General features: G+C 40.3%; 2 protein-coding genes and 1 long non-coding RNA gene across 6 annotated transcripts in view; 2 read left to right on the top strand and 1 right to left on the bottom strand.

Annotated features, from left to right (window-relative positions):
• RNF11 (ring finger protein 11) overlaps nucleotides 1–8,864 on the top strand; it is a 29,666-nt gene extending 20,802 nt beyond the window's left edge. The window contains exons 2-3 of the mRNA XM_083619627.1: nucleotides 3,615–3,784; nucleotides 6,238–8,864. Coding sequence (XP_083475753.1) covers nucleotides 3,615–3,784; nucleotides 6,238–6,409 — 342 coding nt within the window. The 3' untranslated portion in view covers nucleotides 6,410–8,864. The remainder of the gene's footprint in view (nucleotides 1–3,614; nucleotides 3,785–6,237) is intronic.
• Nucleotides 8,865–9,200: 336 nt separating this feature from the next.
• The window catches only part of TTC39A (tetratricopeptide repeat domain 39A), a 56,476-nt gene continuing 38,142 nt past the window's right edge, over nucleotides 9,201–27,534 (bottom strand). For all 4 annotated transcript variants that reach the window (XM_083619588.1, XM_083619590.1, XM_083619589.1 and 1 more), the window contains exons 13-18: nucleotides 25,660–25,751; nucleotides 24,418–24,538; nucleotides 19,751–19,862; nucleotides 16,983–17,097; nucleotides 14,883–14,999; nucleotides 9,201–12,091 (exon numbers count right to left, since the gene is read on the bottom strand). In XM_083619588.1, coding sequence (XP_083475714.1) covers nucleotides 11,974–12,091; nucleotides 14,883–14,999; nucleotides 16,983–17,097; nucleotides 19,751–19,862; nucleotides 24,418–24,538; nucleotides 25,660–25,751 — 675 coding nt within the window. In that variant the 3' untranslated portion in view covers nucleotides 9,201–11,973. The remainder of the gene's footprint in view (nucleotides 12,092–14,882; nucleotides 15,000–16,982; nucleotides 17,098–19,750; nucleotides 19,863–24,417; nucleotides 24,539–25,659; nucleotides 25,752–27,534) is intronic.
• Nucleotides 12,098–16,972, top strand: LOC310765084. The gene is made up of 3 exons (XR_014549428.1): nucleotides 12,098–12,370; nucleotides 14,499–15,263; nucleotides 15,617–16,972. It is a non-coding gene; the product is annotated as an uncharacterized lncRNA (long non-coding RNA).

Genomic DNA, 27,534 nt, shown 5'->3' with positions numbered 1-27,534 from the left:
GTCAAGATTAGGCTCTTTCTGTCTTCTTGGCTATGCTTTTGTGTTTTGATAGAATATACCGTATTTTTCGCACCATAGGGCGCACCGGACCATAGGGCGCACCCAGTTTTTTTGGGGGGAAATAAAGGGGGAAAATTATTTTTCCCCCAGGCGTGGGGCTGGGGCGGGGGAAGCTCGAGCTTCCCCCGACCCCAGCCCCCAAACAGGCAGCTCTCTGCAAGCCGTGGGAGCGCTCCCACTGCTTGCGGAGAGGTCCGCGAAGCCTGGGCGCGCTGATCTCAGCGCGCGCAGGCTTCGGCATGCTGGCAACTCTCCGCAAGCAGCGGGACCGCTCCCGCTGTTTGCGGAGAGGTCCGCGAAGCCTGGGCGCGCTGATCTCAGCGCGCGCAGGCTTCGGCATGCTGGCAACTCTCCGCAAGCAGCGGGACCGCTCCCGCTGTTTGCGGAGAGGTCCGCGAAGCCTGGGCGCGCTGATCTCAGCGCGCGCAGGCTTCGGCATGCTGGCAACTCTCCGCAAGCAGCGGGACCGCTCCCGCTGTTTGCGGAGAGGTCCGCGAAGCCTGGACGCGCTGAGTTCAGTGCGCGCAGGCTTCGGCATGCAGGCAAGTCTCCGCAAGCAGCGGGAGCCCAGCGCTGGGCTCCCGCTGCTTGCAGAGAGGTGTGCGAAGCCTGGAGAGCGTGAGGGGTCAGTGCACACCGACCTCTCTCACTCTCCAGGCTTCAGCGAAAGCCTGCATTCGCACCATAGGACGCACACACATTTCCCCTTCATTTTTGGAGGGGAAAAAGTGCGTCCTATGGTGCGAAAAATACGGTACTTTCTTTCAATTTTAGTTACTGCATACAAGGGTTCAAGTTCATATATGCCTTACAAGAGTAAAAAACAGAATTATATTCTCTGTTGTGGTCTAGAAGCTCCAATTCTAAATAACTGAAGCAGCTCAATGGGCCACAATCCAGCCTAGAATGGTCTCCTTGAGCCACAAATTTTGAGCACACCAAAGTCAGTGCTATGATTTGTAACAGTCTGACAATCAGGATACCTATTTTTAACTAGTATTTGTGGCACAGCACAATATCTGTTGGACAGACAACACACTTGAACAGCAATTAGAATATTTTCTGATTTTTTAATATAAATCATGTTGAATATTGTATCAATTTATTAAACGGAATAAAGTAATCTTCAGATTATCTTTATCCAAGGATTAGTAGTTTCCCAGCTACCACTGACCTCTTTTCAAAGTATTATAATATCATTATTAATGGTTATGCTGGCTGGAGCTGATGGGAATTGTAGTCCAAAAATCCAGGAGAGCACCTGGCTGTGGATGGCTGAACTAGCCACTTGAAGAGTCTTTATTATTTTTCATAATTTAACCTCTTTCTTAACACTAGAAAATTTAACATTAACTATGCATGCTATGAAGTTTGCTCTTTATCAACTTTCCCCCATACCACACATAATTGCATATACCTCTATCATTTCTCTTCCTGCACCCTTTACTCACTTTCCCTACTAAAGCAACATGTTTAACATAACCTTTCCTCTCCAGCCCCCAAAACATTTTGGTTCTCAATTTAGCACTTTTTTCAGGTCAATGATATCCTTTTTTTAGGTATGGCAAGCAGAACTTGAACATAGTATTTGTATAATGGTAGTATTATGATATAAGCAATTTTATTTTCAATCCCTTTCTTTCATGGGATTCTAATTTTCATAGCTGCTGCACACTGGGTTAGCATTTTCATTGATCTAGTTCCCCTAAGCCCAATATCTCTTTCCTAGTCAGTTGCCAATTAGCATAATTGTGAAGTGGTTTTGTTTTTTTACCTTATCATGTGTTACTTTATACTTGCTCCCCCCACCCCCCATGTAACTTCTTACATAGAATCCACATTTGCCATTTAATGCCATTGCATCCAGGATTGTAGATAAGGTCTCCCCTTAACCACAACCGGTAACCCCAAAACATGGTTAAGGAGGAGAGCTCTTATCACAGTTGTGGGTCTGTACAACATGCTAAGCCAAAGCTTGGCTTGGCTGGGCTGCCACCCATCTATCACCTAAAAAGACCAGGGAGGAGCAAAATCTACTCCTCGCAAACCAGCATGTTTGCACTAAGCCATGGTTTGGCTTAGTGTGACATGCAAATATGGCTGACATGCTGCAAAATGCACAGACCTGCTCCCATTGCATCCAGTTTCACCTTATTATTGAATATTGCTGTTCTTTTATTTGTTTTCTTATTTGCAAAAAGGGATGGAAGATACTCAGTAGTTACACCCCTGTGAAATAACATACACTAATTGTCCAAGGATAAACAAGGCCTTCTGGATGATAAATGAAGGGCACAAAGAAAAGTGGAATGGGAAGTCTCCATTTTACAGTCCGTAAGCGCCTTCTGCTGAAGATTAACAGATGTCCATCTGGCAGCTCTCATGTATCCATTTGTTCATAGCTTTGGGGGGGGGGCGTCGGGGATTAAGTGAAACTAGGAATCCCTTCCATTAGTAATTGGTCTTTAAAAAAATCACTGCATGGTAACCTGCCATTTACATAAAGCATAAATACCTGTGGGAAGAGGGGTGAATCAAAGGGGAGCCTTTTACAGGAACTGTTCTGAGGAGTTGGCTGTTCGGTATAGAAGATGCTGAGTGTTATATGTGTGCTAATGCAGTGTGTTCAGATAGATTATGTGATTATTCACAGTGTGCATACATACTGGGTATGGATGGAAGAAAACAAAAAATGCAGCCCACAGTGAGTCAGCTAAAAATCATAATTGCACAGAGGGTGCATTTTATCCTTGCCCACGTGCAGCTCTTCTGTTGCTTTGTGGCAACACAGTTGTCTCTCAACACCGAAACTACATTGATGTGGTTGTGCAAATGACCCCCGTACCTGTGATTGTTGAGATGGCACACCTTAGCCGGGTGATGTAGCTGCACTAACACCACACAAAAAGGAGTATGTATTTGAGATATTGCTACAATAAATGTGCCTGGAGATTTTATAGAGACTTTCACTTAAACTTTTAAAATGTGTGTGTATGTGGTGTTTTTTCCATTTAAATAGAACTAGTTGTATTGTCTGGGCACAAGGGTATTCAAAAACCTTCAGTATTGCAGATGTTTGAGTGTTCTGTTACTTTTCATTTCTATGAAGCTAACTTACAACATCAAGTTACTGTTTGCTTTAAGCAGATGATGAGATTGATGTCAAGTAATAGTTAAAATATATAATTTTCTCTGTATTGGCAGGCCATATGCTCATCAGTTAGCCAGCCTGCAAGCATAATTTTCCAATTCTCATGTCATACTTATGCATTTGTTTTAACTAATCCATAGGCAACTAATGGAAACAAAAGTCAAATTGTCTGTGCAGAGAACATCCTAAAATAGATCCATGCCAGCTTCCCAGCCATGATGGCACTGCAGTTTGCCCCATTTTATGGCTTATAAGACTAAAAAGGAGAATGAAGTGTTACACACATTTCCTCCCAGAAAGAAAGAGGTTTAAATTTCCATATACTGTGAAGTCCATTTCTATCATTAATTTAAAACTGACAAGGCAAATGCATTTGTTTTCATTTTCTTTCTTTTAATTTTAGGAACAGGTTCCAGTTCCAGTTTACCATCCAACTCCCAGCCAGACCCGCCTAGCAACCCAGCTTACAGAAGAGGAACAAATTAGGATAGCACAGCGAATAGGCCTTATACAGCACCTGCCGAAAGGAGTCTATGATCCAGGAAGAGATGGTTCTGAGAAAAAGATCAGAGAGTAAGTGCCATTTTTTGTGGTAACATCACTTATGTACCGTATTTTTTGCTCCATAGGACGCACCGGCCCATAGGATGCACCTAGTTTTTTTGGGGGGAAATAAAAATTTTTTTCTTTATTTCCCCCCCAGGTGTGGGGCTGGGGCGGGGCTGGGGTGGGGGCTCTCCCACGGCTCGTGGAGGACTGCGCGAAACCCGAAGCTTGGGGCGTGCTGAGCTCATCGCGCCCCAAGCTTCTGGGTGCAGGCAAGCACTCCGCTAGCCGTGGGAGAGCTGCGTCTCCCACGGCTAGCAGATAGCTTCCTGAAGCCTGGAGAGCGAGAGGGGTCGGTGCGCACTGACCCCCCTCGCTCTCCAGGCTTCGGTGAAAGCCTGCATTCGCCCCATAGGACACACACACATTTCCCCTTCATTTTTGGAGGGGAAAAGTGCGTCCTATAGGGCAAAAAATACGGTAAATACATGAAATAGCTGCACTAAAAGCAATTACTTATCAGTTTTCATCAATGTGTAAGTTGCGTCTCATCAGAATAATTGTTGCAAAGAAGAAATTAGATAATGCAATATGTGAAAACATCAGAAAAATCCACAAAATACGATAGAAGAAAAATCTCATAGATCAGAAAAAGTTAAGCAAATCCACCACGGGCTTTGCTGAATAAGAATTATCTTGCAGTGATAAGGAACCACAAAGATGTAGTTGTTCATGCTACCAGGGGAAGGTTGTGCCACTACTGAAAACACACATATTCTCAGTCTTCTTCAGAACCTTTTTGACATAGACTGCTTCCAGACAGTAATTTATTGTAGAATTAGTGCTGCTCATGCATGCTAATTTTTTCATGCATTCCACGTGACATTAATGTCAAAACAATCCCAGCCCATACTCCCCTCACTTTATAAACTGGATTTTCACCACCATAGAAAATCATGTACCGTATTTTTCGCTCTATAGGACGCACTTTTTCCCCTTCAAAAATGAAGGGGAAATGTGTGTGTGTCCTATGGAGCGAAGACGCCATAGCCCTGCGACCCTCTCCCGGCTGGAGAGGTGACGCGCGGCTATGGCAGGAGCCTCCATACCCGCGCGTCACCTCTCCACCCGGGAGAGCGCGCGGGGGGCTAAGGAAGCCCCCCACGACCCTCTCCCGGCTGGAGAGGTGACGCGCGCCTATGGCAGGAGCCTCCATAGGCGCACGTCACCTCTCCACCCAGGAGAGCGCGCGCGGGGCTAAAGCGGCCCCCCGCGACCCTCTCCCGGCTGGAGAGGTGACGCGCGTCTATGGCAGGAGCCTCCATAGGCGCGCGTCACCTCTGCACCCGGGAGAGCGCGCGCGGGGCTAAAGCAGCCCCCCGCGACCCTCTCCCAGCTGGAGAAGTGACGCGTGACTATGGCAGCAGCCTCTCCGCTACGCCTTTCCGCTGCTCCCTGACCTGCTCTTTGGGGCTGGTGGTGGGCTTCCCCCCGCCAGCCCCAAAGAGCAGGTCGAAAGGAACCTGAAGCCTGGAGAGCGAGAGGGGTCGGTGCGCACCGACCCCTCTCGCTCTCCAGGCTTCCAAGGTAGCCGCCTGAACGCACCTTAAACGGCACCTTGTTTTAGAGCGGGAAAACAAGAGGGGGAAAATTCTCCCACTCTCTGCGCAGCGCCTCCTGCCACTTCGCTGAAGGGGCGCTGGGCAGAGAGCGGAATAATTTTTTTCCCTTGTTCTCCCCCCTCTAAAACAAGGTGCGTCCTATTGTCCGGAGCGTCCTATGGTGCGAAAAATACGGTAAGTATTATACATCTGCAGCCACTAATGGCGTAGATGCTTGTTAGTGCATTTTTTGGATGAGTGATTTCTTAAATATAAAATGCTGTTTCAATAGGCGACATGTAATTCCAGACCCCTATTTCTGTTTACCCCAAACCTGCACACAAGCTAGCCACCCAGAGAATTTGAGTGTAGCTGTTTTCATCAGTGTTGTAACCTGATGAGGAGGAACACTTGCAGTATTGCCTCAGACTGCATATACAATCACTCTTTAGGCATTAGGCATAACACATGCATGTTCCCTGTGAGATAAAATGTAGAAATAAAAAATAAAAACAAAGTAGTTTTATATTAAAACTATAGATTAATTTTAGGTGCTGCATCAGATATAAGCAAGTGCAGTTTCCATTCACTTATTCTATTACTTAGCAACTTGTGGATATGAAACCCCTGCAAAAAGTATGGTTTTATAAGCAAACATAGGAATCAATAATAGTAAAACCAAAGAATATTCAAAATTATTTAGGAAAGTTCTACATCTCTAAATTTTAAATGTTAATAAGTTTTGGCTAATCTATTTGTTTTAGCGGACGGGTGCTTCAGCAACAAGCATTTCCCCTTATGTTTTGGTGAGAGGTGGGCAGGTTAATATTTCAGCTGAGTTCAGATTCTCTCCATCTTGTTTCCTTTTTTCCTTTCTAGATGTGTGATCTGTATGATGGACTTTGTTTACGGGGACCCTATCAGATTCCTGCCATGCATGCATATTTACCACCTGGACTGTATAGATGACTGGTTGATGAGATCTTTCACGTGTCCTTCCTGCATGGAGCCAGTTGATGCAGCACTGTTGTCCTCCTACGAGACTAACTGAGCCAGAGCTTCTCTTCTGACCTGTCAAGGAAACCATCCACTTTAAAAGGGTTTGATCCTTTGCCATCTGCCCAAAGAACCAAGGATTAGGAAACAAAATCATGCACAATAAAATCTCATTTCTTAAGAATAAAGAAATATCCTGAATAGCAGACAGAGGGAGGGAGGGAGGGAAGGAAGAAGAAACACATTTATAGACTATAGAAAAAGTAGGAAATTATTTTTATGTAAAGCCTTGATCCAGTGCTTACAAATAGTTGCTCCTTAAGAAAGCCTGTTAGCACACCCATACAGAAGAACTGTGTGAATAATAAAATATGTTAAAAATTAAATTGTGTGGATGCAGCCCACCAGGAAGTTTCCTGTTCAAGCTTCTTTGAGATGAATGACAAGAATACTATTGGGGGGGGGGTGAGTGTGTGTGTGAGAGAGCGTGCGCTAAAAAGGAGAAAGGGATGCTGGAGTATCCTTTGTCCTAAAGAAAACTGCATTTTTTGTTCAGATTGCTTCACAAGTTCCTGGTATTTGGGTCAATGCTCTATTTACAAAAAAAGCTACATTTTATAACACTGGCACAAAAATAGTTTCAAGCTTGTTTGCACAGTTTTTTTATTCATTGGAAATGGAATCCATTTTGCCTTAGGTCTTCTAAAATAGTGTATTCTTATTTTGGGGCTGGCTCTATGCTTGAAAACCAGTTTATTTATAACATGTTATAAAAGTGCTATATTTTGTTTGCAGTTAGGATTATGTGGACTTTGAGAAGATCTCCTAGCTTGTAAGCAAACTTGAGATGCACTTTTTTCTATATGAGACATTTTAATGTGACAATATTAAAAGAAAACCAACACAAACCAGTATTTGCCTTTCTAGTGTTTCCTTTCATCATTTTCTTTCTAAACAGAGTGTAGAATTCAAATACTAAAATTGATCTTACATTTATTAAGTTAAAATGGAGCATGATGAAGACAAGATAAAGATTACCCTGCATCTCAAAAACACAATTTGTTGGGGATGCATTCTTTTTAAAAAAATTCATCTTGGATCATATAAAAAAAATACTGCATCTCTTGTTTTTGTAGTTCTTAGATTCTCAAGACCATACTGTGTCTCGGTCTCTGTGTATTAAGTGTACCTTTGGTATTCTTTTGGTTGGTATAGCAGTCTATCGGCAGATATTAAAATATTCTATATTTTATGTTTTATATGCAAAATTCATATTTGGCAAATAATTACATAAAACTGATCAAGTTAGTGATCCTACGGCTGGTAAGGGCTGTTCCACGTATTTAAATTTATGAAACTAAAAACAAAAGTGATGTACTTGATAGATGCAGTCTTGCAGAGAGGGTAGTTGTAAAAAAAAAATCCACTTAGGATGTGGAGTTTTGTTCTCTTAAAACATTCTTTAATGTGACCTTTATACTTTTGACTTAAAGCCAATATGTTGAAACGTCTTAGTTTAGCATGAGATGCAGGCAATGTATCAAGGACTGTTCTGATTGTTTTGGCTACATGATTCGAAGAAACTGTATGTAAACAACTACTGCACTGAAGACTATGTCTACAGTATAAGCACTGCAGACTGTAAGCATTCACCTAACAAATTCCATCAGCGGAAGCTGTACACAAGGACTTATGCAACAGGGCTTTCGCCCCTCTCCTCACCCCATGCTTCCTGAAATTGGCTCTGGATGTGTGTCAGGAGACCCCACAGAACAGCATGCAAGGGGAGGAGAGGGAGGCTTGTTCCATCTGGCAAGCTGAAATGCTTGGGCTGACGGTAAGATCAGAAGAGCACAATGTGGAATTCCTCCCCCAATGCTATAGAATAGAGCAATTACATGTAAAATAATTTCTACAGGATTAGTTGGCAGAATGCAAAAGTATCCACTAACCTGTGGAAGATGCTGTATAAGACACTGTAGACTATTTCCATTCAAATGCCTTCCATATCCATGGTGTGTAGTGGTGTATACACAGCACCTATGCAAGCAGCCTTTCCTCTTTGTTTTGTTGGACAAGGCAGACTCGGGCATACTCCAAATTGCCCTTGTAAGTGAAAAGAGCAAAGGCTGGGAGGACTTCAGTGTTTGCATCAGAATCGACATACCTGCAAAAGACTGCTGGATTGGGATGATTGTTAAAGTATAAATGGTGCACTGTTGGAAGAAAGTAACTAGCAGTATACAGTCTTGGGTTGATTTGCATTTATATTGCAAACCTTTTCCAGTTCCCCTCCTTTAATTCAGCTATTCTTAATTACAGGAAGTAAATCTGAGAAAGAAAAATATGAAGTTGTGCAATATTTTCAGTAGTAAATCATACTACCTTTCTTATCATTCCACCTGTTGTTTTCCATATATGTTGATGTCTATCTTGTCAAGTATTATAGCCAGACTTTTCTTCTTTTACCTTGGATTGTTAAATCGACAAATGAACACTTTTTAAACACCTTTTTCTTGTTCATTGTTGTTTGTTCCCAAGATTTTTTCCAAAAGACAGAGGCAGGGAATGTTATGAGAAAGTGAGTTGGAACTGGTTTTCCCAACTTAATTTCACAAACCTTCTACTTTTTATTAAGCTATTTATTAAAATATTAAAGGGTTAAGACTGTAAGAGACTTTCAAAAGAACATGCTAAATACAGAATTAAGTGCCCTTAAGAGTATAGAGTTGTGCTTATATTTGTGTTGCCTTGTGGCCTTTTACTCAAATACCAAACCAATTTTATATAAATTGATTTTAAACCCTCATAGCTTCTTAACATATTCAGTGCTTTTTTTCGGGGGGGGGGGGGGCGAGAGGTATGCATACTCCTAAGTTTGGCCTCACTGAGGAGCAGTATTTTAATATGAATAGGAAAATGAGAGTACCCCCTAAACATTTTTTTTTAATAGAAAAGCAGCACTGGATAGATTTAAGTTTAACTTTTGTTCTAAAACTCTATCGTATGATCCTCTGGCTAAAACAAACTATTGTAAATATGAGTTGTACATTACATGGAAAGTAAATTATTTCTTTATATGCCATGTTTCATGGCAAAACAACACTGCAAAATAAAGGCATTATAACATTATTTTTTTATTTTTTTTCCAAATGGAAAAAAATGAAAACATTATGACATTAAAACACCAACAGTTAATGCAAAACAGAGCACCATATATGAAAGAACTTGCCTGTTCCTCCATGAAAACCGCCAAATTGTGAATTGGATCTTTCAGGGGGAACGCAACAAGTTTAAATAGGTAGAATGAGTTTGTTTGGTAACAAAGGAAGACCACTGAAATTTGACAAAAATATTGCATAAGCACCTGTAATAGAACATTGGGTGCACTATTTAATATGTTGTACCTACTGTAAAATTAAAAAAAAATCTAATGGGACATTAGCAATTCAACAGACCATTAAGCTTTCTTTATTGCTGGGTGTTAAGAGGATGTGAACAAGGGATGAAATACACAAAAATCTATGACAATTAGGTGAATCTACAAAACTTCCCAAATTATTCTACAAAAACAATGTTTTTCAGATTGTAGTTTAAGCAACATCACCTCTAACCTTACGCTTAAGTATGTATTAAATATGTGTTTAATACTATTAGAAGTTATAAAGCAATTCTCCTGCACAACCTTCATCAATTTCAACAGAACATTCAAGTTTAGTTTAGTTTCCTGAATAGGCATAACTTTCAAAAGTTACTTGCCTATAAGTTCTATTAAAAACAATGGAATTATGGAACTATACTGTTATCATCTTATACATCCAAAATTAACAGTAAATTCCACTGAACTCATTAGGATTTACTTATGTCCAAGCTGTCATTTCCATTGATTTCAAACAGTCTCCAATGCAACAATTAGGTTTTCCTGAATACTGCTGGAAGTCTATTCAGTAAGAAGGGTATTTTGAAAAGAAGGGGAAGGAGAGTATGAGGGAAGACATGATACATACAACAAAAATACAAAGAACAGCTAGCTGATTTTGTGCTTTTTATAGTTGCACTGTACACATATTCTGCATCCAATATAAACAGTCTTTAGTATACTGTATTGAGAAAAGATTAATAATGCCTACTCAGCGAAAGGGTTCTCTGGTATATATTAGTTTTGCATTGAGAGAAATCAGCCACATGTGAAATCTATGTTTTCAGTTCTCTACTGAAACTAAAGAAAGGTGAAATTTGAAATGACACAAATCTATTTGACACACTCCATAACAAAGTCCTGCAAGTAACAGAAATGCAGTAACAAATCATCCCTCTACTGTACAACAGAATGTGTCAAACTTCCTGCCACCTTAAATCTATAGTGGGTACATTGTTTCTGCAATGTAGCTTCTAACCCTGCTCCAGGAAATTGGTGACTTCCAGAACCTATGGGCATTCTGTAGTACCACAGAGGGGCTGATCAGTATGTGCAGTCCTATCAAAATAGTAGCCACTGATGTAGCCAATCAATTGTTTGGTAAGAAGGGGAGTGAATCCAGCCATCTGCCAAAGTAGGCATTGGTGCTCTCTAAATCTCTAGCAGACCCCCCCCCCAAAAAAGTTCCAGCAGCTAGTTAAGGAGGAAGAACTGCATGATTAACACTCTCCCAAATGATATGGCTAATCGAAACTGGACATGCTCCAGTTCAAAAAATCCTGTACTGTAAAATGGCTTATGAATGTTCACAATGCCTCCAGTAGAATATTAAAACAGCAGTAGACAACTTGGCAGCTTGATGTTGCATCATCATCCCTGGCCATTGGCTATGCTGGCTGAGACTGATGGGAGCTTGAGTCCCAAGAGCTGGAGGGCACCATGCTGGCAATCCCTGTTCCAAATCATATGCCACTTTAGGGGGGAAATCAAATAACCGTGCGCTGCTCAACAAAAAGAATAAACCAACACTAAACTTCTTGAAAGACTCCAGTTTTCTTAATGCAGTCTAAACGGGACTTTTGCATCAGAGAGAGATTCCGGTTTATTTACTTTGGTTCTTTGGCTATTTCAACATTGATAACTCTTTCAAACTGGTAAGCATCAGCACGTTGCAACTGGATTTTGCCTGCATTGGTAATTCGTTGGCATCTTGAGTGTTAGCAAAATAGAATACATTAGAAGAGAGAAAAATGAAAGCGAGATTAAGGAACAGTACATTATAATATTAAACCTGAATCAAAGGTTATTAATTGGTTGTTCCTTCTATCAGGAAAATTATTACCTCATTTAAAAAGTAGTTTTAAAAATTCAGTCTATGTAGAAAATAAACGTTATATTCATAACCAAGTGTGATCAAGGTATTTGTCAGCAACTCTATAGAATTCATGATTTCATCCATTTAAATATTCATTGCCAAATTAACGAACATGAAAATCTTATTTAAAAAACTTATAAAGAAAGTAAGTCACATTTGTATATATTATAAACAGTCGTGGAATGAAATACTGGTTTGTTAACCCCTCTGTATTTTTAAATTAAATACGTTTTGTGCTAAACTTGACAAAGGCCACCTTAAAACTATTGCCTGTAATGTCCTCTTGTGGCAGTTTACATACCAAACAAGATTTCTTTTTTAACAGTTAACATGAAACCTCCGCTTCCAGAACACCATTTTCTGGAGACAATTTGGCTTGGTGCAAAGCAGCTTGAATTCTGAAGTGTGTTCTTGTTTCCATGGAATAATTCTTATAATTTTGCCTAAAACAAAACAGATATATATTGTGATAGGCACTTAAATATTGCACCTCCCCATCATCATTGTATTGCAATATTTAAAAGAACAATTTTTACAAAGCGAAGGTAGAAAAACCAAACTTAATTCACAAATGTCTTCATTGCTTCCTCTGAAATAGAGACACAGACAACAGGACAATGCATCTCTTTGTAGTTCCAAGTCTTAACATTTCCCTGGAAAATGTATGCTTACTCATCCCTGCCCCCCATCCCAGAAAACAAAACAGCAAGTCTATATTACCGGTAAGTGTCCATTATGCAAAAAATGAAGAAATCTAAAGTTCAGGATCCACACACACACACACACACACACACACACACACACACACGAAGGCAACACTTTGTTGCTCATTTATGGTGAGTATAAAGTGAGAAAAGAAATCTAAACTATCTTCCTCCTCAATACAAAATAAACCCAGAGAGTACATAAATACAAAAATAAGAGATTTAAGCAATACTGCAAAGTATTATCAAAAAACATAAACCCAATCAATGTATGAAGCACCTTATACAAAATTCAAGCTATTGGTCTAGTGCAATATTATCTGTCTTGATTGACTGAGGCTCACCAGGATCCCAGGCAGAGATCTTTCACAGCCTTGCAATCTAAGTGCCCCTTTAAACTGGAGATGCTTTGGACTGAATCCTCATGCAAAGCATACACTCTGTCACAGAGACAGCTTCAAGGCACTCAGTGGATACACAGGTATTATCCACTTCATCCTTGCAACAGTCTAATGGGTGAGGTCAGGGATCCCAAACTTTTTTTGGGCCCAGGAGAACATTTGGAAAACAGATGTCATGGGCATCACAAAATGTCCATTTCACAAGAACAAACTGATGATGCTCAAAGAGAGCACCCCAACGAACATGCAAAACACCTCCACCCCCAAAGCTGACTGGCCACTAGCCGTGCCCACCCCCGCTACTCTTCCTTTCCTATTAAAAATGCTTTTGCACTACGGACCCAGAGACATTAAAGGAAGACAGGACAGCTTGTCTTTTCAGCCAGCCCAGTTGCTGCCCAAGGTAAAAATAAACAAACTTAAATCTTAAACAAACTTAGAAGAAAACTTGGAATGGCAAGGGGCCTCGGCAGGGACCCAAGAGTTAACCTGAGAGTTTTACCTGAATGCTGCAGTTAGACTATAGAACTTTGTAACCCAAGTTCAGCACACTAGCCAATACCTCATTTTGGCTCTGTCAGGATTCATATTGTGTAGGCCACAGCACCACTGCTGAAAGTAGCATCCCCATAGGAAGTGCACGCCTTACAATCTCATTTAGGAGTAATTATAATGGGATGCAGTGTCATCACATTACAAGTTTCCCTGCTTACAGCAGCCAGGAAAATGGAGAAATGGGCAGGGATCTCACACAACAAAAGCGTCTCATACGTCTTCCTAGATACCACTGCAAGGAGCTAAGAAGGTAGCTTCAGTGGTGAATGCAGCAAGACACAAAATATTTAACGTATTAGGCCCTAGAATTTTATTTTCAACTCTACATTAAGTTCATTCAATTAATTAATAATATGATAAAGCTTGGTGTTTATTTTTCTAGACAGGTTGGCCTTGATATGATCAAGTCCTATAGATATGGCAGTTTTTAAAGTGAGAAAGTGAACATATTTAGAAACTTAACATAAAAAGCTTGGTATAGTACACATACAATGTGAGGTGTTTAAAGAAGGGTATCCAATTCTGACTTTTTACTAGTAGAGAGCACTTTTGTTTGTGCAATATGAAATAACTAGTTTTCACTGGTAGCCCCCGCCCCCCCTTCAAGGATGCTTTAGAGGGTTGAAGTGGATGCTCCAGAACACTATGGGGTATGGTGGAAGAAGAAAAATCAGGTACTTCCTGCTAACTCTTAAGGCACCACTGGGTACAACTAGAAAAGAATCCAGATTTTCAGTTTTACATTATTTATCTTATAATCCATTTTGTGATAGCAAAATTAGTAGTCTCCAAAATGCAGCGTGTATTTTTTTAACCCACAATCAGTGTTGAAAAAAGTACCTGAATTGCACCTGTTATTTTTAACCTATGAAGACAGAATTAGGGTGTGTGTTTGTTTACAGCTGCTTTTATTGGCTTCTCTTCTGTCTCAGAACCTGGGTTGTGCTAGTATGTAGATTTAGGTCAGCTAAAGCAAGTCTTGGTTCCCCCACCCCCATATTTTTTAGCAAGCCTTGTTAAAGAGTCAGCATGATCACATTCTCTTCCCCAAGCCCATTGGCTCTCCCCTGCTCCATGTTAGTCACTTATTCTCCCCCTACTGGCTAAAGAGGGGAGGAAATAGATTCTTAAGTAATTTAGAAAACAAGCTCAGGATAAATGACAACATTAATATTTCTCTTTTTCCACAGAGAAAACGTTTGGAAGAAAGGAATATTCAAGAAAAGTATTACACAAGCATACAAAACTCATGCCATATTCCTATCTAAGTGTAGAACCTTAAATTTGTCCCTATTGAAATTCAGTGTGTTAAGTTTTGGCCCAATTCTCCAATCTGTTAAGGCAACATTGATTCCTGCTTTTGTCTTCTGTGGCATTGGCTACCACACCCAGCTTGATGCCATCTGCAAATTTGATGAGTATCCCCTCAATTCCTTTGTCCAAGTTGTTTAGACAGATGCTGAATAACAAGGGGACCAGGACGGAACTCTGCAATACTCCACTTAGATAACTACCACTGTTTCAGCCCCCTGCTCTATCTAGTTCTAATAATCAAGTATTTATTTTAGGCTTACTTTGCTCTCTCCAGGATCTTCACAGCATCTTCTCTTCTGTCTTGGTCCAGGTATAATAAAGCAAGTTCAAGCAGTGCATTTGGAATTAAATAATGATCATACTTTATCTTCTTTTCACTTTAAAGAAGAAATAGCAATTAATGAACAACAACAGCTTTATCTACAATCAAATAATAAAGTCACTTGGTGCTGACACGAATGATTCACATTGTTTCAATGTATCCTAGGTTGTTAAATAATCTACATTTTTGGCACCGAAGTACATCCCATGGCCATTCTTGTATGGCATCACTCAGGCTCCTCAAGATCCTTACTTGAACATAATACCTACAAGCACCTGCACATGGGGCTTTCAGAGTTACATCACAGGCTTGGCCAGATGTGGGAGTCATAAAGCCATAGCAGAGGCTTGTAATATTGCAGGGTGCCCCCTGACCTCGGCTGACCAGCACTCCGAGCTTTACAATGTATTGGAATGTATTGACCTTAAATGGAGTTGTGTTTCCTCTGGGCAGTGATGACCCTATATGGTGATGTGTGTAATAAAAGCCTTGACCGGATGAGGTAACGTGAGACATTGGCAAACGGCCATGCGGCTGGAGAGAACAAAGGAGAATAAATCGGGGGAGAGCAGAGAAAGGAGCTGCCCTTACCATCATGAAAATATTGCTGGCTTTCTGTGTCATTTTTCTATGCTAAGCCATCTCATGACGGCTGGACTCCATCAGCCAGAGACTTAATTTTCAGGAAACAAGTCAATGCAGTTATAGCTTCCTTACCATATAATAACAGAACATGGAGTGTCCCATGTTCATCTGTAATTGGGATTGATATTATCTTGCAGTCTGGGGACAGAATTGCAGAGTAAGGGCGATTCTGTGTACAGATACATGTACTGTACCCTTGTTTCAATGTAAAGTTTTATGACAGTAAAGGAGTGGTCGAAGCACAGGAAATGCAACTGTTCCCACATTCATTTTCTATTTTGAAGAGTAGAGCATCAGGTCATACAACTGGGGCTCCAGAAGTGCAGATGGATTTCTACATTTTCAGCCTCAGCTTGTAATCAATATCTAAATCAGCCACAGATTCCGAATCTCCTGGGTGCTGACCTCATCACTTCTCAGCATAGTTAATACATTACTGGCATGAAACGACATCATGATGTCAGGGCAGATATGCTGATTAAGGAAGCCAATTAAATAAGTGACCCCCACTGTAGTCATATATGTGTGATATAACTATGGATCCGCATCTGCATATTTGTACAAATATATAATATATTGCAGAGGCTGGTTACATGGTTTTTGTGCTCCAGGACACAGCTAAATTGTGTTTCTGGCAAAATTTGTGGTATGATGGTTATGTCTCTATTCAACTTGGGCAGGGGATGACTAACCTTGTTTGACCTGAGGCTGCACTGAGGCCTGGCCAACCCTCTGGGGCCTGCATAGCAGTGGTAGGCAGGGCCAAAGTGGCCAAAACACATTTATCCACTCATGTGGCAGATGCAGGCAGCCTCTCTCCTATACTCTTCTGTCAATCAGCAGAGGAACAGGAGGAGGGTCTCCTTAATGTTTGAGGATTTTTGTAGAATACTGGAACCTGCTTTGTGGGTTGGATGTGCCTGTGTCATGGACTGGCTGCATGCAAAGAAATTGTGGGAGGTGCCAGTTGGGGAACCCCCCATTTTAATGGGATGAGTTGCTGTGCTCACTAGGCCTCGCCTCCTGAGTTGACCTTTTCTTGAATAAAGAGTTAACTTTACTGATGTCATGTGATTTACTGCTGTCCCACTCCTGACAGACTGCCTCTGTACAGAGCACTATCAGTGCTGAGTTCCACTGTGCCACACAGGCATAATCCTGACCTCTGTTATATCCTGAACATTCAGAGGTGCAAGTTCAACACTTAGGCACATAGTGAGATACAGAAATGTACAACAAATTATATAACTGCATGGTTGTCCATTAACTACGCCAAATTTTGAAACATCTCTATAGAATCACTTTCCAATGAGAAATCCTCACAGGTTTTGATAAGCTGATGTGGCTCAGTATTTCTTATTGCACTGTCATCTTCTCTAGTTAGGACACTTACTTTAAGTGAATGTAAGTGAAGTGTTCTTCTGCTTCTGAAATCTTGCCAAGGTATTTCAAGCACAACCCTTTCAGTAACTTGATTACACACTGATCATCAACAAACAAATCTGTAGCTGAAAAATAAAGCAACAGGGAGCTGAGCTGAGACAATTTTGTAAACTTTGAAAAGGGGGAGAAAGAAACTTTTCCATCACAATACACACACACACACACACAGAGAGAGAGAGAGAGAGAGAGAGAGAGAGAGCAGCAGCAGCAGCAGCAATCACCAACTTGGTGCCCTCTAAACATTTTGAACTGCAACAGCTTTGCTGGCTGGTGCTAATAGAAGTTGCAGTCCTAAACATCTGGAGGGCACTAGATTGGGGAAAGCTGCCCTATGCCATACATCAAGTGTGACCATAATTAAAGTAGTAACCATCCCACTGCATGTTATCTAAGTATCAGCCTGTTGAGATTTCTCCACAATGATCCTTAAGGAAAGCTTAATGGATTGGATAGTACAACTGAGGTTTAGCACAGTTTAAGCTGAAAAGAAATACAAAACAGATGTGTGATGAGAATATGCAGTTACATCAGTGACACACATACACCATAAATCACCACGTTTTTTGTTTGTTTGTTTCTACTGCCTCTTGTCACTAATTATGGGGGAAATGGCAATGGTTGCTGGGATCCAAAGTAACATAGGCTTTAAACTTGAGAGAGGGATTTTTTTACTGAACTGAAATGACTGCTGGTTAGCAAGAGATTAAAGGAGGTTGCTTCTGGCTAACCCGTGCTATCTGTAGATAAAAGGCAGTGACACGCAAATGCCTACAAGAGGACCTAAAGTTGTTGGGTGAAGGAGAAAATGAAGTGTGCTTGACCCAAATCACTCCACATAAAAGCTAAATGATGTAAGGGAGGAAAGGCAAAAAAAATGTCTAGTCATGCAAGTAAAAAAGGGGGGTGTTGCTGACAGGTGTCTCGAAAAATAGAGTCTGGGAAGATAGTGAACTTTCCTATCTGGTTTCAGTATCCAGTTGGGCATTAGTTTGTCATGTCTGACCGATAATTGGCTATATACAGTTCTTTGCACCTTGCTTGTTTGCAGCCTTACAGGATACCCTGCTGTGGCCCTTTTACTCCAATTGCCATTGAGAGCAATTGCTACTTATAGAATCATAGAATCGTAAGTTGGAAGGGACCCAATGGTCATCTAGTCCTACTTCACAAGGTACAAAACTTCCTACAGAGAGAGCACTTCCTTGTAAGATACTGTACAGCAGAAAGGCCCAGGCGACAATGCACTTTTTTTTCTTTTTTTTCCTTTTCGCTAAATGTAGTTTGATGCACTGGGAAGAAACTTTTGCGTTGCACCTGCCAATGCTATACTCAGAGCAGACCCATGGAAATCAATGGATATGACTAAGTTATCCATTGAGTTTGATGGATCTATTCTGAGTACAACTTTGCTTCATCCAACCTTTGATAAAGTGTGAAGACAAAAAAAGAATGGCAGGGGAAACCAATAGCTGTAAAGAGGCATTCCTTATTGCTAGGTTTCATTAACTGGTGTATCTGAAATAAATATCTGAGCTTTAAAAAAATCCCAGACTGGTCAAATTAGAATGTCATCAACCAATGGTCAATTAAAAATAAAACCAAGTGTTGTTTAGAACTAGCATGTAGCAGCCAAGAACATGCTACTGATCAGAAGCCTTCTAAGATAAAACAAAGGGTGGAAGGATTACTGCAAGTGCAGTGGGATTTCCCACTTTCTCCTCCTCCATCATGTAACCTGTACACTCCCAAAATCTGCTATGCAGATTAGACCAGATTGGGGTGGGAAGAAGTTCTAGACCTTTGGCTTATTGGCATCCAATGCCCTTTTAAATGTGTTGTGGGAGGGGGGGTTATTGGCTTGTTTTTGTTCTTATTTTTATTATGTATTTTGTGTCTTTTATATTGCAGTTTTATCTTGTGAACTTCCCTGAGACCTATGGATGAAGGGTGGTATACAAATTTAATAAACAACAACAAACAACAACATTGTGCAAATAGAAATTTTTGTGCTGATGGAATGACTTACTTAGTTTTATGTTGAATACAACCAAACATAATTAAGCAAAAAAGAGCTTTGCTTGAGACATACATACATATTTCCCCTTGCATCTTGTTCAAAAGTCCTGTGTCCCTTGTACTGCCAGAGTCATTTATTTCTTGTAACTCCCCCTCCCCCACTATGCTGACCCACATACACGCAGTTATACCACTGCATCCTTAAAGGGTAGTCAACTTCTCCCAACACAGAGACTGACTGAAGGCAGTCAATTTATTGTCAAGAAAAGTCAACTTTCCAAACTTACATCCAAATCTAAAAATAGTTGTAAATATATTCCTGGAAGTGATTACTGTATTTTTTTTGTCTATAAGATGCCCCCATGTATAAGACGCCTCCTATTTTCGGGGACTCAGATTTAAGAAAATGAGGGGAAATAGCCCCATGTATAAGACGCCCCCTAATTTTGGCATTATTTTTTAGTCTTATACACGGAAAAATATGATAGTATTTCCCCCACCCCCAATTTAATAAGGTAGTAACTGGGGAAGGGAGGCCAAAGCAATAGTAAAAATACTGCTACCATCTGTATCATCAACTCATTGACCCATAATCCACTTGCTGATTAAATAAAAATGGGCTAATAGGTTTACCGTCTAACAACTCGACGGACAACCACAATCTCTCACGGACCACACCCTCTGAAATTAGACATGAGTTACCTGGGCTCCTTTCCAGGGCTGCTTCTGCATCTTCCAAGCACTCCAACATACCGCCAGTCAGGTCAGGACACTTCCCAATCACTGCATAACCATTCCAGACATACATCATCTCCTAGAAGCGATCACAGAGTAGAGCATGTTGTTACAGCAGTAGAGAAATGTAGTTACTGGAAACTAGAGGTGTTAAGCCCAAACAATTAGCTGGTTTAGTTCAAATATTCTGGAAGCAGAGTTAGCCAGTTTCAGCAAAAACAGACAAAAAACCTCCAGAACCATTTAACTCCTCAGAAAGCCAACTCATTCATTTGGTTGTCTTTACAACACTGCAAGACTGTAACTTCTGCCCCCCCCCCCACCTCTTACCTCCCAGTGGTGGATTTGGCCTCCCTCATTCACTGACTATTTTCCTTCAATATTCATTTTGAACTTGGCTCCTCCTTTCTTCAACCTTCCCCACTCATAATTCCCTCAAAATCAAGATAGCTTTAGCCAGCTGCCTACACTATCCACACTTTAGCCTTCTGGATTTCAAACCTCTGTTCAGCTTACTAGGTAAACCAACACTGCTCTCTCTCTCTCATCATAGCGTCTTGTCCTAAAGAAATATGACATCCTCTTTCTCATGGTTTCTCCAGAATCCCTTTTCTCTCTGTCTCAAGTATGCTTCTTCTACCAACCTTTTCATAAGGTTCCTGCTCCTCGTTCCATGGTTTCATTTATTCTTCAGTCACCCTACCTCCTAGGCCTTCTTTCCAACATACTCATACTGGTTCTCACAACCTTTGGTCTGCACAAGCTCTCTCTAAAATGAACTATTTTGTTTTATCATGGAAGCTTCAAGTTGACCAGACAGAAAATTGCTGACTCATTCACTCTGATGGTGCAGAATGTTCGTGAACATTCATGTCCTTAGCAACTCAGCCAAAGGATAAGAGAAAGAAGCAACAGGACATATTTTTTTTGTGATATTGGTATGCAAACTCAGTAAAGGAAAAAATTCCTGGGGAGAAGCAAATAGCTCCCATGGCAAGTAACATATTGGCTCTGATTAATATTAATGGTAAGAATCAGACATAAATACCATCATTTAGTTTGCTCTTTTGCTAAGCTGAGATCACCTGTGTAACATGTAATCACAAAATCCAGGAGCTGCTATCAATATGGGGCCAACTGGAAAACTGATTCTAGGAAGTTTGATCTGAATCACTGAGTACTTAATTACTACACTGGAACTGACACTCTTGTCACATTTCATTTCAACCACCTGATGACCATGACATAATATTGTTGCATTTTCTAACATTACTCCTAATAAATGCTGAATTAGCACAAGTGCACCCACATATATCCCCTTTAATATTGTTATGAGTTTGTGAATGCTAGCCCCCTCTAAATTCCCATCAAGCTAGTGTTAGAATTAAGGCTTTTAGAGGGTGTACCCAACTTACATACATTTAACTTATGCATGCGAGGACCCATAATGTAATCCCTGCATAAGTGGGAAGTTGCCTGTATATGAATAAATATAAATATACATACATTTATAATTCTTTCCAGTCTTTTCTAGTTTGGACCTTAAAAACAGGTGATCAATAGTGAAATGGCAAGAGCAATGGGATAGCAGAGGTGGGTAAGCAGGAATATAGTAGCTGAAACTTTTATATGGGTATTTCTATTTCAGATCTTACCTAGCGTATGAGTGAATAACACAAAAAAGAAGCAAGCAGAGAAGGAACAGAAAGAACTTTCCAAAGGAACCAGAGAAGATGGAACTACTAGGACTATTTGTGCCATGTGATGACCTCAAGGAAGCATGAGATAATGAATTTAATGGGCTATTAAACTTTATTTCCCATATTTGCATTTGGGTTTTGAAGCTAGTTGGCTATAATACTTAAAAGAACTCAGGGTTCTGTGGAAAAAATCTAGTGAAAGCCTCTCCTTTCTATAATTTGTAGCCCAAATAAACATAGCTCTATTATGATCATAATATTCTGGCTCCATTCCCTATCAATGGTCTGACTAGAGACACAGAAATGAAGCTCAGCTGCTTTTCCATTTAAAATTCAAATGAGAAGTGTACCAAGTGATGTTAACATGGGGGAAGTGTTCAACAGACTAAGACAGGGGTAGCTGCAAAGTTCCTGTCAATGTTGTGGACTACAACAACTCCAGAGGTGGGTTTAGGGTAGCTGGATTGGTGGGGTTGCACTGGGTCCTGCCTTGCAGGAGGCACCAAAACAATGCTGTACAACAGAACACCACTGGCAACTCCCATAACCCTGACCACAGGACATGCTGGGGCATTGTTTAGGAGCAATTGTTCCTGTCGTTGATATTATTTTTTATATATTTATTTTGGATCTTATGATTTATGTGGAAATTGTTCAATTTAGATGCGTACTTTTTGATGTTTTGTTTATTGTTTATGGCTACTTTTGTTAGGCTGATAGCTATGTTATTTTTTAAAATATGTTGTAAGCCGCTTTGAGCACTTCGGAAAGGCGGCATACAAATAAAATGATTGACTGATGCTGGGTGAGGCTGATGGGAATTGTAGTCCTCCAGATGTTGTTGAATACCAGGTTGACTAAATTATGAACCAGCAGACTTAACGTTTGAATCTCACCTCAACCACAATACAATGTGGTTCTTAGGCAAGCCACCATATTTCAGTCATAGTCTACCCACTCTCCACTTGCAACATAGGGATAATATTGCCCTACCTTACAGGGTTGTTATAAAGATTACAAAGGTGATTGATCTGGTATACTTCAGTTTGTTCAAAGAGTATGCATAAATGCTGAAGAAGAGTTTTTTTCTTTAAAAAAATGTTTAGGGGTACTCTCATTTTCCTACTCATATTGAAATAAGGCCCCTCAATGAGGCCAAACTTAGATTTACAAAATGTTTAGGGGTATGAGTCCCCCTGCATCCCCCCAGAAAAAAACACTAATAATAATAATAATAATAATAATAATAATAATAATAATAATGCTTGTGAACTAGGTAACCTCTGAAATATATTTTACAACCACTTTTTCAAAGATCAGAATGTTATAAAAATGTGCATGATGCACGTAGTTAGTGAAAATTGTATCTACTGCTGGACCAACTGAACTGCTACACTTTTTGCCAGATTTCAGGCCTTGCCTTTTTTCCCTGAAAACAATGTTCAGCCTGTCCATCCAGCCTAGCTGAATTCCTTTGTTCTTAGAGAATGCCAATAGCCACACCCCCAATTATGCCGAGATGTGCAAGAAAGTGTTCCATTTTATTTCTATCTACTTTGAACACCCACTGCTATGGAAAGGTATGCAATGACTGAAAAATTGCAAGGTTTGTAGTCTCCTTGGACAAATAAAAAGCAAAACATTTGATCCTATACTATTTATTCCTCTTACCTACTTTTTATCTGGGTTAGGCCACCCTGTACATTACTTTTCTTCCTGTCTTGGCAGATTAGACTGAACAGATTCATCTGAAGCAGCATCACCTTGTACATCAGCTTTATATATTTTGTACTGAACAATTCTGTAACTGAATGGAGAAACTGTGTTTTTGTCAAGATCATTCTAGCAGGGATTTGAAGAAAATAAAAATAAAAATTGCAGTACAAAATATATCCCCCCCACTTTAAATTAGAAGCTTCCAGCAGTAAGGACCTTTCGATCCAAACCAAATAGACCTAGCACAATTAACTATTAACAGACTGCTATAAATAGCTTCAATACCAACTTCCAGTTCCTCAATGGAGAGAATTGTTAAAGAGCACCATCTGGTGTGTTTGTGGTGCAAGTTCAGCAGAAAAAGGAGGACACATAGAAGTCAAGGTGGCTTGCAAGAATCACATGTTTCAATACTAGACTCCACTAACTTTGACCTGAAAGAGATGTAATGTAGGTGCTTATTTGCTCCCAGTAGCCATAATCACTGGATGCAGGCTAGGGCTGGGTGATTTATCAATATATCATGCAAAACTGGTTTGAAGTTCACATTGTAATAATTGTTTCATAATATTTGAGCTGGCAATAAATCGCGAATCACAATGTGTGTAAGAGCTGGGTGATATTTGGTTTTCAACATTGCGATAACTCACCAGTTAAACGTTACAATGTTATCCTAGCTAAACCTCACAATATCACCAGCTAAACACTGCAATGTTATCACCAGCTAAACACTGCAATCTACCACAATGTCTGAGGCGAACAGGACAATGTCCTGGCAACTGCTACTACTTAGGGGGTCTAAAACGGATAAATGACAATCATCACACACTCAGTTTCATCAGGAGGCAAGCCAAAATGCATTCCAAACAGGACTTTTGGTTTGGGGCTTGGCTACCAAATGGTGGTATTCAGGACAATCCAAAGAACCATAAAAATATGGTTTATCCACAATGTGTTATGCAACTGGATGCATACATTTCTATATACTTAGGCTGTTGTCCACATGATCCACCCACCTGTTTTTCCCTGGTACAGCAGAGCATATGCATGAAAGTATGCACACGCAGTGTCCATTATTAGCTGCCATGACAGGAGCATTTCAAGCCTCTCCCCCCCACACACAACCATTTCATTTAAAAAAGAAATACCAGGGAAGTTTTTATATAAATAATGAGATCTCTAAGCAATGGATGGGCAGGGGAAGCCTCTTCATCTTACCAAAACAGGTACAGGAAGTGGAACCGGATTTGAGGATAGATATCGGCGGGATTTCCGAATTGCAAACTTTTCTGTAGGCAGGGACTTTCCTGCTATTTTCAGTTTCAAACTAGGCACAGCCCTGTGATGTGTGGGGGAGATGAAAGGAAGCATACAAAATTTCATTTGCTTTATCTACGACATACTGCAGCCCTCTGAACTAGAAAGACAATATCAGAACTGAAAACTCTCCCCTATATTTTTCCATATGCATTGTCAAGCAGCAGATTACATTCTAAAGGTGATCAGCTCTTAAGAAGTACTTATTTTATTTAACAAAATGTGTATACTGCTTGATTGTAAACAAATACACAAACACCTAGGTATTTAAAAGAACATAAAACAGAAAGAAGGAAAGTGGTAGTGGAGGAGGAATACAACACCATCAAAATGTCACCATCATAGAATAACTAGACATCTTGCTCTGCATTCATGGCGGAGCCATCCATTCCTACACCACACCTGACCCCTGGGCAGCTGCTTAGTGACAGAATCAGACATGCATCTCAGTGCCTCTTAAACCTGTACGTAATTTAAAAGCACTTTGTGGCAGCTGCAGAAGTTAGAGGAGTCTGGCAATTCCAAGTTTCCTAGAACAAATACCCGAGGATGGTACTACATCAGCTGCAGTAATGGCACATCCAATTCAAATTATCCACCCCATGTTTTGCCCCAGAGTTAAAGACCACCAAATGCTTCCTGCAGGCTTCTCCATAGGCCACAACCCTTCCAGCTCTTCTTCATGCCCTCCTTAAGGGCTTGCCTTGTCTGGTTCACATGCAGCCTTAACACTGTGACCACCCTGTTGCATGCCAGGACGGAGCAAAATTGGGGTGCAGAAACTTGTATCTCTTCTGTGGCTAGAACGTAGCCTATATAGAAATGTTAAGATTTTCATGTGTTGCTCCATATACATTTAATATTGACCCTCTATCCCATGTAACACAGAAGAAGAGATTCAGTTAATGTTATTGTGGGTAGGATTCCCATGCCTCAAGTAGTAGGAGAGATTTAAAACTATATTCAAGAAATGTTGTTGAATTATCCCATTGACCATTAATTAAAATATGGCTTGGTGTTAAATACAGAGGAATGTACAAAGTTACAATTTTAGGTGTAGAGCAGGGCTGAGTACAATGGGTATTTCTTTCATGATTAATCTCAGTCAATATATAGACCTTGTGAAGACTCAGGTAATCTTACCGATATAGTGCAACGTCATCATCCCCAAAAGGCTTATGATCATCTGGTCCAAACATACAGAGATAAGCTGCTTTCATATATATGTATGTAGCCTAAAATGAAAATTACGTATGATTAAAAATCCTTCTTGTAATTTATATTCCTGTGTCATCTTCAATATCTAAGACAGCATGGTGAAACATTTAAGGGAGATGGCCTTATACTATCGGAAGTGAAATTACCTAGAACATATATTCTTGCATTAGGATATTGTAACCAAAACGAAGCAGAATAGTGAAGTAAATACATCAGAAACATATACTAGAACTCAATTCTTTCTGTATCCAAGTTTTTCTACTTGCAAAGAAGATGTGTGTACAGATACATACTTTTACACAGTGCTATTTTTCTAGAAAAAGAGGTGCCGGAATGCACCATGAATGCCTCCCTTGTTCTCTTATTATGGCAATGGCGCACACCTGAGAAGTGCCGGAACTGAGTTCCGATGATTTCTGGCTGAAAAAAAGCCCTGCTTTTACAGTTGTGTGTGTGTGTGTGTGTGTGTGTGTGTGTGTGTGTGTGTGTGTTTGCAGAAAACAGATCTTACACCAAGGAACAGCTTTTGGGCACTTGGCTTCAAGGAAGTTAAGTCAAAAGTACATGACTATGGTCATTCCTATTCCTTTGCTCACTCCTGAGGATGGCATGAATCTATCCTGATTAACATTGTTTTTATAGGCTCAAAAAAGGCACCATTAGTCTAGAATCGTAATCCAACAGCACTGCCATTTGCCTAGCCCTGCCCCAAAAGCAGGCTATTCTTAGGCTTTGTCCTCACCTAAAGTGGTAAATCTATGTTTAATGGTTCCATTTCAGACTGAAGATGGAGGTGCAAAAGACTGAATGCTTATTCATACAAAACAACACTCTATACATGAAACTAAGGAAGTGGCTAAGTTTCTATGTGTGGGCAATTTTTGTAAAGAAAAGCATTCAGGCATGTGAGCACTCACTTGTAGTCTAAAGTGGTACAGTCAAGACAAAGGTTTACCCATTGTCAGTAGGAACTAAGCCTTGCTGCAACTGCATTTACTATAACACGTCAATAGGGCTAATATGTTCTAAGTGTTCAAATCAGGTAGCAAGGCCCACTAGCAATATATTTCACAACCCCCACCCCTACCCTGCCAGGCACATTATCCCATGAAAAAGTAAAATTGAATTTTTGTAAGAAAATCCTGATTTACATAGCATTTAAAAAGCATAAGGGGGAAGAAACTTATAAAAATGGGAAACACACATGACTAAGTATAATAATACAAGATTCCTACACTGCCCAGCTCAATATCTTACCATAAGAAAGAGCCCAAACTTATACGGTTTTAACTACTCATTTATTCAAGCCACTTCAAAATGAAGACACATGTTGTCTCAGAACAAAAGAGAAGCAGAACATCTAACCCACAGCCAACCGGAATTTCTCTTGCCAAAGCAGCAGTTGGTTCTGCTGTGAGACATTTATTTGGACTGAAAGTGTATCCAATCAGAATTAGCAAAGAAAGGCTTTTAGCAAGTCAAGCAGAGAACAGAAAAACTACCCAATTATTGAAGAGTAAGCAAAAGCACAGAAGGCTTTCAAATTTCATGCAAATGTGAGCCTTTTTTTCTAGACAACACAAGAGTACACATCTTGCTATCTGAGCGAGACAGGATTCCTATACAGGAAATTGAACACACATTTATTATCAAAACAAGCTGCTTGAAGGGAGGAGAAAGATTTGGGATATTACAAAAGGCAGACCTGGACAGGTTAAGCTGACCAAATGTATAAAAATGGAGACAATTTCCATCAGAAACCCCTAAACTTTCTCAATGGAAAGCAATCACTTCTTCGGG

This window comes from Podarcis filfolensis (assembly GCF_964270895.1).
Source record: "Podarcis filfolensis genome assembly, chromosome: 6".
Taxonomy (NCBI): Eukaryota; Metazoa; Chordata; class Lepidosauria; order Squamata; family Lacertidae; genus Podarcis; species Podarcis filfolensis.
Note: the sequence above shows the minus strand (reverse complement) of the source record. Positions and strands in the feature narration are given on the sequence as shown.